This window comes from Cyprinus carpio, chromosome B17 (genome assembly GCF_018340385.1).
Source record: "Cyprinus carpio isolate SPL01 chromosome B17, ASM1834038v1, whole genome shotgun sequence".
Classification (NCBI taxonomy): domain Eukaryota; kingdom Metazoa; phylum Chordata; class Actinopteri; order Cypriniformes; family Cyprinidae; genus Cyprinus; species Cyprinus carpio.
The window spans coordinates 10235535-10247734 of record NC_056613.1 but is presented as its reverse complement, the minus strand read 5'-3'; the positions used below and the strand labels follow the sequence as shown (position 1 = coordinate 10247734).

The 12200-nt window shown below is 36.9% G+C and overlaps 1 protein-coding gene across 1 annotated transcript in view; it reads left to right on the top strand.

Annotated features, from left to right (window-relative positions):
- The first annotated feature begins 473 nt into the window (after positions 1-473).
- The window catches only part of LOC109053737 (ankyrin-3-like), a 102428-nt gene continuing 90701 nt past the window's right edge, over positions 474-12200 (top strand). Inside the window, exon 1 of the mRNA XM_042742118.1 lies at positions 474-740. Within this exon, the coding sequence (XP_042598052.1) occupies positions 675-740 (66 nt within the window). The 5' untranslated portion in view covers positions 474-674. The remainder of the gene's footprint in view (positions 741-12200) is intronic.

The following is a 12200-nucleotide window of genomic DNA, read 5'->3' as shown; positions in this document are numbered from 1 at the left end:
TGCACACTTGCAAGCGCACACACATTCTCAGAGAGCATATGAGCAGAGTATTGGCAGCAATCTGAATATATCTCTGTTTACTGTGTGAGAATAAGAGTTTCTTTGTCATTTTACAGCTATTGTTCTTTCTTGTCATTTAATTGTTCCTCTACACCTCCTCGTTTTGTTTCACTCTTGTTTAACGTGTTCTCTCTACCATGTCTCTCTCTCTCTCTTTCTCTATGAATATTAGGATCATCTGTGTGGGTGTGCTTAACAGATCAAAGCAGGTAGGCTATTCAACAGGATTACGCTCCTCTGCTTTTCTCCTTTCTCTGTTTTAAATTAATCTGTCCATCAACATCTCATTTCTCTATCCCTGTCTCTCCGTGTCCCCTCCTTCTCTCTCTCTCTCTCTCTCTCTCTCTCTCTCTCTCTCTCTCTCTCTCTCTTTCGCTGCACTATCTCTCCACACCCTTTCTGGGGAACACCAGACAGAAGAAGGCGAGTCTTCTGGAACACAGAGGGAGAGAGTTCACACGAGAGAGCGTGTGCATGTCTCTCAGCATCTCTCCCATCAACAAACACCATCAGCGGAGCTTTAATGGACTTCTCTGTCTGGTCCACGTTGATCCGAGTGGATGTTGGAATAAGGAGGATCGCTCAGGGAGTCTGATTGGATCAGCTTTCCCAAAATGAGTGAAGAAGCCAAAGAAAAAAGTAGCTCCAAACCAGCGCACCGTAAAAAGAAAGGCAAGAAGGTAAGGTAGAATGTTGTGTTATAGTGGTTTTGGCTGTTGTTTGTTTGCTCAAGGGCTCGTGATGGATTGATGAAGATGCTTTAAAGCCACTGAGAGCTAGAAAAGCCAATAAGGGAGGTGTATGCCAGGCATTTGATTGGAAACTATGGGTTTTGATTTTTTTTGTATTGATCTGAAGGCTGCTATCCCAATGCATTGACTCTGATGTCATTTGTGTTGGCTGTCAATCACAGCATATTTCTAATTTAAATCCTTTAATAATAAAATATATATTTTATTTTTATTTAAATATTTTTCTAAACTTTACTTTTTGAAACTATTTTGCTTTGTAATAATAAAACATAATATTGAAAAAAAAATTGTGTGCGTGTTTAACCATGAGGCATATTTTGCTTGATGATTTCTTGGTATGTCAGAAGATGGTTTTTAGTGGGTGTGGTTTAGGTCAATAGGTCGATATGCCTTTTCTGACAGTTAAACAATTTGAACCAATTTTTTTGGAATTAATTTAAATGACTTTTTGGAGGCATGTGTGTGAGTGAGATGAAAAGAGGACGTGCAAACGGTCATGCATTCATGACCGCATGTCCATCTTATGAAGCTGTGTATGTGCTGAGCTGGATGCCGTGTTTTTGTTTATATGTGATTTTATCAGACTCATTTTGTTTGTGATGTTATCAGACTTTTAGAACACTTTTATTGTGTGTGTGACCGTGTGTGCTCTCCGCAGAAGTGTATGTTTAGGATTTTTGTGCATGTGTGTGTAAGCACAAGTTTGTGCATCTGTGCGGTTGTGTTTCTGAATTTGCATGTTGCGGAATGCTGAGTGATTGATAGGTCTTGTCATGCAGGTATTTGGGAATTTGCAGAAAAACAAAAACATCTATTTTGTCAAGAGTTATGTATGCCACATACACACAGAATGAAATATTGAAATGGAAAAAACATTTTAATATCATATACAAATCTGATTTTCAGCAGTGCCTGGCTGTTAGTATCAAATGTGTGTGAAGTCTGATGTTTGACACAAATACTATAAAGCAGTTGCTCTCCTTTGACTTTGAGGCTGATGGTATCTTTGAGCCCTCAAGGGACAAAATACCCCCTCCAACACACACCTAAACAATTAAAGGATTTTCACCTATTGCCAATGGCCCCTCCATTTTTGGCTGTGCTTCTGTGTGTGTGTGTGTGTGTGTGTGTGTGTGTGTGTGTGTGTGTGTGTGTGTGTGTGTGTGTGTGTGTGTTTGTGTGTGTATGAGTGTGTACCTGTTTTTTATGAGTCATGCCATGTGGTATGTAGAGATTCTTCTGTTGAACTAACTAACACACACACACATAATAATGTTCTTGGTACACAAACAAATGTTGAACGATATGTAGTCTTTGTAGTTGTAGTTTGGGTGAAGACCAAAATGAAGCTATCACACCACAAAAATATTTAGGTAATCAATGTTTTTGTCTTGTTTCCAATTTGCATCTTTAAAAGAAGATTTGAATTTCAGATATTAAAGATATTAACACTTATCTTGGATGTATTTGTGTATTTGTAATGTATTATTTTATTTTATTTTTATTTGATTATTTTTACCTTACTGGTAATAGATTTTTACGACTAACAAAATAGTTTTATTGTAGTGTAGTACGGGTTCCAAGGATATTTCATTACCCCTCAGGCAGGCATCATTTACCTCAGCCATTAGTAAAAGGTTTTGGCAAGGAAGGCATTTTGTCAGCATTTTAATGGTTTGCGCCTGTGCGTGCATGTGTCTTGGCTTGCTTTGTTACTACACTGTGAGATAACCATGTGTTAATGATTGTAGTCATGGAAACAAGAGAAAGAAGGAGAGATTTAGACAAGACAGACCAACACAAAAAAGTACAAAAGCTGTGATCAGAACTGTATCTTTAAATAACATACACTGACGTCATAGGAAACATTTTGCATTTGAAAATTCGAGATTGATCTCAGATACATTTTTTTTTCTTCATCGGCCCAATCAACAGACAGCATCACACGTGTAACAGCTCTCATGTCACTTGTCGCTATGGTGCTATCCAAGAGCATTGAGTGTCTAAAAGGGAGTGAGAGAGATGCTGTCTGCTGTCAAATCAAAATAAATATCATATACTTGAAATCTTTTCAAAAATATTTTTCTTTCCTCCGTTTGTGTGATTTCAATATGTATTACTACTAATTTCCTTAATGGATGGTTCCTGAGTTCCTCATTTGCTCTGACTCCATCTCTTTTGGTCACATACAACTTTTCTCACATGCTATGTTTGCTTTGACATTTGTGCGGCCATAGATGTGAATGTGTGTGTGTGATGCTGACATGGGGCGTGGTGCTCCATTATAGCCCCTCTGCCACCATCATGTCCTTCTGGCTGACACACACAGACACACATTTACAGGACTCATGAGCATTGCTGAAGAAATATCAGCAAGTAAAAGACATCCGACCACTTCGGCCAGAGAGATCAGACCTGTCAGTGGAGAGTTTGTTTGAAGAGTGGAAGGAAAGACAAATTAATTGTTGGTATTCTGAAAGGAAGAGAGAAAATGAAGGAGGAAGGAAAGATTGGTACTGGAAGAAAGGAAAAAACATAGAGGAAGTAAGAAAAAAGAAAGATTGCTGGTATACTAGATGGAGAGAAGTTAGGAAGGAAGGAAGAAAAAACATTCAGAAATGAAAGAACATTTTTGGAAACAAGGAAAAAAGAAAGATTATTGGTATGCAAGCAGGAAGAAATCAAGGTAGGAAGGAAGAAAAAACATTTTAGAAGGAAGGAAAGTAAAGAAGGAAAGATGAGCCCAGTGTGAGAGCAGAATGAGAGAGAAATAACAAGCATAGATTTCTGAAAGAGCGGGATCAAGAGAACAAGCTGCTTTTCTTTTGATGAAGGTAGAGAGAACCCAAAAGATCTTGACTTAAAGTGCTGGCAGAAGGCATGGGAACATAAACGTGTGAGAGCAGGAGATGATGTAAATAAACGAGCGAGGGAGGGTTAGTCTAAATGGAGAGACAGTGTATTTAAAGGGGCTGAGGGCACTAAATCATAACAGAGCTAGAGAAACCGTTGCCATGGAGCTTTTGGCAGAGGGGCAATCCATCAGTCTGCTCAACTGCACATGCGCAGACATATTATATGTTCACATGTAAACACAAACACAGAGATTTGTGCACACAGAAATATTCATTAGAGCTTCCTACCAAAACAGAACTGGGAAAACAAAACATCATTAACAAAAAATATTTTCCTTAAACTTAAAATCATTAAGTTGTTCCATTGTCTGTTTCATGTATCACATAGTTATTATAGGTATTACATAGTTAATATAGTTATAGGTAATATATAATATAGTTATAGGTAGTTAATATAGTCATAGTTATAGGTAGTACATAGGTATTACATAGTTAATATTAAGGAAGGAAGAAGTATTTTTTTTTCTTTATGGTCCTTAAAAGGATACTCTGCAAAAATAATTTGCTCACCCTCATGTTGATCCAAACCTGTATGATCTCATGTGGAAAAACACTGAACCCCACTGACTTTCAGTGTATGGACAAAAAAACAGTTTGGAACAACATGAAGGTAAGAAAATGATGAAGAATATTTAGGTGAACTGTCGCTTTAAGCTTCTGAACCTTATCGTATTTTAAGATTTGCAATGAAGGAATACATATTTAAAGCTAAAGGTATCAATAATACATTTCTAAAAGTGTGCTGGTGTTACTCGGCAAGGCTGGCAGAACATGTAGGTTAGAAAGGAAAATGTGACTGATACTCGAGCAAAACTTTATGTTGCTCTCTCTGTAATCTTAATCCCACTTCTGAGCAAACAGACAAATTTTCCCAGCCTCTCCGGTGTCTGCAGGAGAATCCAACACACAACCGGTTCCAAACGCCAGTGTGGGGAAATATTTAGCACGAGGAAGATCACCCTGAGACAGATCGGAGAGGAGCGAAACTGTACACCTGTCAGGGAGAGAGACAGAAGGAGAGCAGACCCCATGCTGACTAGAGTAGCATATGCAAGACAGGTCTTATACTAGAGGGGTAATGTATCTATAGGCTTTCAGGATACATTTTGACCTGACAGCAATTATTATTAATCACCATGATTGATTGGCAAATCCATATGAATAACCTTTGTTATTAACCCTGCGGTGTTAAAAGTGTTTACAGATTGATTGACAGTAGATCTAGATGTCCTAGATTGTCATAGTGATGTGTGAGTATGTGTGCAAGTGTAAATCCATGTGTTGTGTGTGTAAGTAACTGATAGAACTCTATCAGCAATGAATCCACAGCATTAGTGAGCTGTAACAGTCTGAAGTGCTGATGAGGCAGTCTGGGTACTAGTGTTGCTGGCCATTTGGCTCTGCAGCGATGAAGCTCTTTGGCCCATATCACACATTCTGGACCTCCGATCCTCCGATTGCACCGTCTGCCCCTTCTCTTCTGAGAACATATTTAAATACATATTTAAATATCAATCCGATGACGCCCTCTAGACTCAATATTGGGATGTATCCATGTATGCATGCATCCAGCACATGTATGCATATATCCTCTCTCTCTCTCTATGGACCAAAAATTATAGTAATAATACATATATTAAGCAATTACATGTATTCAGTGACAACAGTGCCAAAATGCCTTAAGTGATTTTTATGTATATGTATAAAAATATCATTCCATTGTTTTCAGTTTTATATTTCTTATTTATATTATTTAAGATTTTCCCATGTTCCTTTTTAAGTAGATAGGAGCTTTATTTGTAAATCTTTATTTTATGCTCCAGAAAAAGGTATGCCTTCATTTCCATTTATTCATGTAGGTCTCATGTAAAACATTTTACTGTGCACTACATTTACAACAGAAACAGTCCCTTCAGAGTAACTTGGGGTTAAATGCCTTGCCCAAGGGCACATGGGTAATAGGGAAGCCCTTATGGATGTTTAAACTAACAACCCTTGGCTTACTAGAATTAATCAATAAACACATAAGCAAGTTACCATCACGCAACATGTGACATGAGTTTGAAACAGATGATCTTGAACAGATAATTATAGGTGTGTAAATCGTCATCCAACAATGCATCAACACAACGGTTTCCATTCTTTTAATTCCATGCGGTTGCAATGACAGTAGTTATACACTCGAGCATAAGAGAGGAAGAACAATTTTACCTGGTTTTCCATTACACGCCCTGTTTACTGAAACTAGCACTAATAATTACAGGAATAGTTGTTTGTGCCTTTTTAATGAGTTGTTTTGATGTGCATTTGCTCCACCAGTGCGATGACTAACTCACATCTCACTTCAAATCAACAATGTCTCATTCACTAATTGTGCATGTAACCTCTATAAACATTTTTAATCAGGAATCGTGATTCATTAATAATTTGTACTAAAACGTTTTCTAAAGTGAGAGCAAACTAAGACCACATATGCAAACATCAGATATTCTCGGTGGCTTTATGGAATGTGTTAAGCTGGAATGTTACTTATACAGTTATTTATATTTGAGAATGGGTGAGGCAAAATGTGTGTTTATGAGTGTGAGTGTGGGTGTGTAGTGTGATATACTTCATTTATATCTACTATGATGGTGTGAACGTGTAAATGAAACACCATTGGAGACAACAGATACTCATAACAGCTACATTGTGCGTACCTAAGTAGTGCGGCAGAGGCTCTCAGCCAAGACAGTTGGAAAATCTGAGCCTTTAGTAGTGAAAGTTGTGACACTTAATGTTTTAACTACATTTTTTGTGACTTTTATGCATTGTTGCAATTATTGTAGTGAGTATGAAATCTTATAATCTTGACAATAATCTATTAAAAAAATATAGTTTATTACTATAATTAGTAATTTGTCTCTAACAGTCTTCATAATTAGATATGGAATGAACAAAATGTAGAAGCAGAACATAATGAATTCAAAATGTGATGGAGGCGAAATGTCCTGTGACAGTAAAGGGTCTAATGAGATTAATAAGAGAACCGGAGCAGAAAAAGACAAAATGATGTTGTTTGAAGATGTAGACATGATTGAAGGGTTTCTGCTGAGCGTGTGTTTAGAGGGCTCTATTTCAGAAACATCACCAGAGAGATCTGCCTACATTTGCCTGTTCCTCCCTCTCTCTGTTTCTCTCCCTCCATCTGTTGGCCATATTCCAGCACTCAGAAGCGCAGTTCAGAAATGCCCCTGAGACCAGCAATCACCCTCACAAAGAGAGCCGGAAGTTTAAGAGAAAGAAATGGCAGTGCTAATGGTGTATTATGTTGGACTAAATGAGGAACTCCCACATGACTGAAGAGAGTTATATAAACACGGCTTGTGGATCGGATTGTGTGTACTCACACACACACACACAAATGTGGACATATTTCCTTTTGCTCTCTTAAAGTAGTGTTCGGTATTACTGTATGGCTGTGCAGACAGAACTGGAGAAGTACAGTAATGTCAACTCACCCACACTGTCTTGTATTAGAAGTTTTAGGTGTGAAGTGCACCGGAAATCAATTGTATTGAAGTTTGTTGGTGTTTTTGTGAACTTGATAGTTGGTTTCCCAACATTTGAATGTTTAACATGTTTGAAATGTTGGTGTTTGTTACTTACAAGTAAACACTTTCTTTATTCCTACATAATCAGGTAGAATATGTAGTGAATTCTGCATCTTTAATGGGATTTTGTTTGTGCAGTAGTGCCAAAAGCTTATTACTGATGTTCTGCATCTTTAATGGGATTTTGTTTGTGCAGTAGTGCCAAAAGCTTATTACTGAGACAGTCTGCTTTTAGTGAATTAGGGTTTATTGAGCGAAATAGACGCGTGTAGAAAGCAAAAGTTGAAGCGAAATTGACGCGCGTCCGAGGCGAAATCCGCTTCTTGTGGGAGGGGCAAGTGCTAGGCGGTTTGTTTGTGTTATGATGGCTGATGTTGATCGAGCATTCGAGGCTTTTCCACTTTTTTCCTGCACAACGTCCTCTGAATAACACACATTATCTTGTTAGCGAAAAGTAGGGGGAAAATACTTGTAAAAAACGGCGGGAAGACCGCGGGTCGATAAACATGTACGTGACTCAAAAGTTAAATGTGTATTTACAACACACTCTTTCAGCGAGTTTCTTTTTATTCCTGTCTATAGAAATTGAACGTTTGTCATATAGCTCCGGGTACTGCTCACTGAATATCATTCGTTCCTCCATGTTGAATGAGTGACTCCTGAGCAGGCTCCTGATTGGTTAATGCGGCGCGAATTGACGCCAAAGTTCAAATTTTTCAACTCGCGTGGCAGACGCGAATTCGCGTCAAACACATAAAACACAAAAGCACACCTTACGCGTATACTATTCGCGTGAACGCGAACTAGACGCGCGAATGAGGCGCCTCTACCGCGCCGCCTAAACGCCTCTATGCATTCCAGACGCGCGTTCTTGAAGGACTTAACATTGAAATATATTGACGTCTATTCGCTTTGGTGTGAACACAGCATGAGACAGTCTGCTTGTGCAACTTAGGGTTAAGTTTTAGGGAGGTATGGCTAATCGGATTCACTTGTTACTTGCACCTTTGTGTTTTTTTGACTCTACACCACACTATGCATTTTCTTGAAGGACACACAATATATTGGTACTCCTTTGGTTATGTGCAAATTTTAGAGGTATTCTGATTCACTTGCTTTGGTCAATATTGGATATATTGCACATGTACGTTTTTTACATTTAGATTCGATCTAATATCATTTAATCTTTATCAAATCTCAAAACTAATATCCAGTTTTCATACTGTATATTATAATGCCGTGATGCCTAAATTTACTTGTAGCACTTGTAAATTTATTTTTCATTAGATTTTTATTTTTTATTTATTTAACTTGTGTAGACAAAATTATATAGAATTTAAATATTGTATCTTTATTATTAAATGAGAAAAAGCAAATAGCAAATTGCAAAAATAATGATTGTTTTCAAATACTTACTTTTCATTATTTGTTTGAAAAATAAGCAGTCCCACCCCTATTTAGGACCAAAAGAAACACAAATAATTTTGAAATTTAATTTTCCTCCACTTTTCTTTCTCTAATGAAGTATAGAAAACTCAGATCACAACCTTTGTGTCTCTCTATTTTTCTTTTGCAGACATATTGACATCTTTTCCTATATGACTGTCTGTCTAATCCATCAGTCACACACTCATTGTATGAACTCCTTTACACACACACAAATGAGATATTGAATTTTCGTTAAGAATATGTCAAAAACATCAGATTATGTCCTTCCATGTTCACTTCTGAACGGAAGTCGGGTCAGGTTTGGCCTTGAGCTTTGATACTTACTTGATCAGTGATTATAGGCTAAATTAATGCATAGAGAGAAGGATTGGTTATTAATCTGCAATTAATCATCAAAGGCTTATGTCAGAATCACCAAATGAAGCATAGCTTTTCATAAGGAATTATCAGGCCTGTGTGAAAGTGTATGGATGGAGCAGAGAGCTTGAAGCAGAAATGAGAACTGATGAAGAATTGCACTGATGGGAAGTAGCAGTAGATTAGCTCTGATGGGTGAGCATTTGTCTGCGTGTACCAGCACTTAATGTGGTTAATAACCGGCCTTTGCCTTCTGGTAATACTGTGGTTCAGACCTGGATGATCTGTCCTTTCTGGGGATGTCAACAAAAACAGTGTTCTTAAATCAATTTACTTCCATAATGTGATTTAGAGTGAAACAGGATTAAATAAATAAATAAATATATATAGGCTGGACTTGATTTTATCTAGAATTGATTGTATTGTGAAAAGTATTTAGGGGATTCAAGCAGCCAAGTAAAGACTGCTGTGATCAGCATCTGTGAAAAGATGCAGTATTTCTATTCATAATTTCATATTTCTGTATTCCTACTTTTTACAGTTAAAATGTTTCAAAGCATAAATTCTATAGGTGTTATTATTTTTTATTTTTATATTGTCAATTGTACTATGTTTTATAAAATATGTATATATATATATCCAGTAGATAGATAGATAGATAGATTTTATTTTTTGGTGGAGTATGTTATAAAGTCAAGCTATCAATGTGCATACTTGGCAATAATTTCAATTTTTTTTATTTTTCATAGACTGTTTAAGGTGAAAGCAATTAAATCACTTGAGGCCAGCAAATTGCTTATCAGTAATCACCATATTGCATCATGCTATCATGTCGCTCACATTCTGTTGCTCATGTTGTCACCTCAAACCACAGACTCGTGTTAAAAATGAATGACTTTTGGTACCTTTGTCGCTGACAATCACTGTCACTGTGAACGAGTCATTAATATTCATAGATCAAGCCTCCGCAAGGCTCTCGATTCCTTCTTTTCACAGTTCTATCTAACCCTGAGAACAGCCGTCCCAGAAATACACACTCATGCACAAATGCAGATGTGCACAGATGTGCAAACTCACATAGCTCACTCTGGCTTCAGATTCATCTTCTTGGCAGGTGGAAGGAACGGGATGCTTTGAAGTCGAACACGACTTGAACACGAAGACATACAGACACAGGCACTGAAACAAGCAGTCTGTCACACATGGCAGCACACTGGCAGCCATATTACAGGATTAGAAATGGGTGTGAGACGGGAATAAAAGGGCAAGTGTGTAAAGCGGGGACAGTTGTGACCTGTTTTTGAGTGCGTAGCCTGGGTGTGTGTTTGTGTCTAGATGATCTTGAGATGTCTGGGTAGTATAATGTTGTTGCCTAAGGTCAAAATAGAGTGAGAAAGAGGGTTGCATTGTGATCTGTGCTTTAAAGCTGTAATGAGTGTGTGAAATGTGCTTAGCTTATGGGAGGAGGGTGTGTATGTGTTGTGCTCTTTCTCAGAGTGAGGGTGTTTTTCATGGTGCTCTATTTGTGTCGCCATTGGTTACTCTCCTGTGTCCGTTGCCTTGACGACCCCAGGGCGGGGTTTCAGACTGAATATCAGCAGTCGCCCCTCTCCTTTGCTCTTTCTCTTCTCCGTCTTTCTCTCATATATGAACATACTCACATGCAAATAAATTCCTGAATTTAGTAACAAGAATACTAATGAATTGGTTTGTACGCATGCATGTGTTTACGTCCACTTTACTCACCCACATGAATTTCAGCAATTGTTAAATGTGTTTTTTACTAACTTTAAAATTAAATAGTGTGATACTATATATATATATATATATATATATATATATAAATTTATTTATGATAATAAATATAACTATATATATTATATATATATATATAGAGAGAGAGAGAGAGAGAGAGCGAGAGAGAGAGAGATGTCATTATTTGTCTGATAAAACAGTTTTTTATTAATCAATATGGTCAAAGTTGTTTTGTTTGTAAACTTTCGTTTTTCATATACATAAGAGAAACATGCCAACATAATGTTGCTTGCCACTAGTTTTAGCTGCTAAATTTTAAATTTTGTTAGACATAACTGATATCTAATAAAGCAAACAAATGTAACAAAATTAATTTTTCCCCAAGTTACCATGAAACAGAAATTCTTCTTTCTATTTACCATTTTCAAATTGCATGATTTTTATTTTATTGTAAAAATCCATGCATACATTTCATTTATTGTATTTTTTTTTTAATTATTTAGGTTTTATTTATTTATTTTTGACCCTGTAATCTTTATTAAAATGTCATTAATTGTCACTCCACTGTCCAGTCATTTTGTCCACTTAAAGGAATTGTTCACCCAAAATCAGTTTTTGGTCCCCATTGACTTTCATAGCAGTTAAAGGAATACTATCGAAGTCAATGAGGAGCATCAACTGTTTGATTACAAGAATTATTTAAAATATCTTCTTTTATGTTCAACATAAGAAAGAAACTCATAGAGGTTTGGAACGACATGCATGTACTTTTGTGTCTCTGCACTGACTACAGCAAGTGAAATTAATCCTCTGATCTCTTAAACTGATTAGCGATTAGCACGCTAACAGTGTCTGATCTCGCTCTGATTGCTGTTAACGTGTATGCTAACTCAGGCTCCAGCTGTCAGTGAGTCACTGCCAGTGTGCTTAATTAAGCAAACTAGATTGATCTGTGACACAGCAGAACACAAGATGACAGGATGGTAAGTCTGACTCACGAACTTGTTTAGCTATTCTTATAATTACAGCCTGGAAATATATTTGTGTGTGTTATGCAAGTGTGTTCATTGAAATGTTTTTCAGGATGAGTGGCCATCATAATAAAATTTTAAAATTTCAAGTTGGGACCATTAGGAAACATCAAAGTGATGTTCCAAAAAAATTAAACCCATTATTAGCTAAACAGGCAAATACAAAAGTACTCATTTGAAGCTGGGAAATTACAAAGAATTAAAAGCTAGGAAACAAAGGAACAGTCAGGTATATTCTCACACTTTTTTGTAAATTTGCACTGTAAATCAGTCTGTTTTTAAGATTTT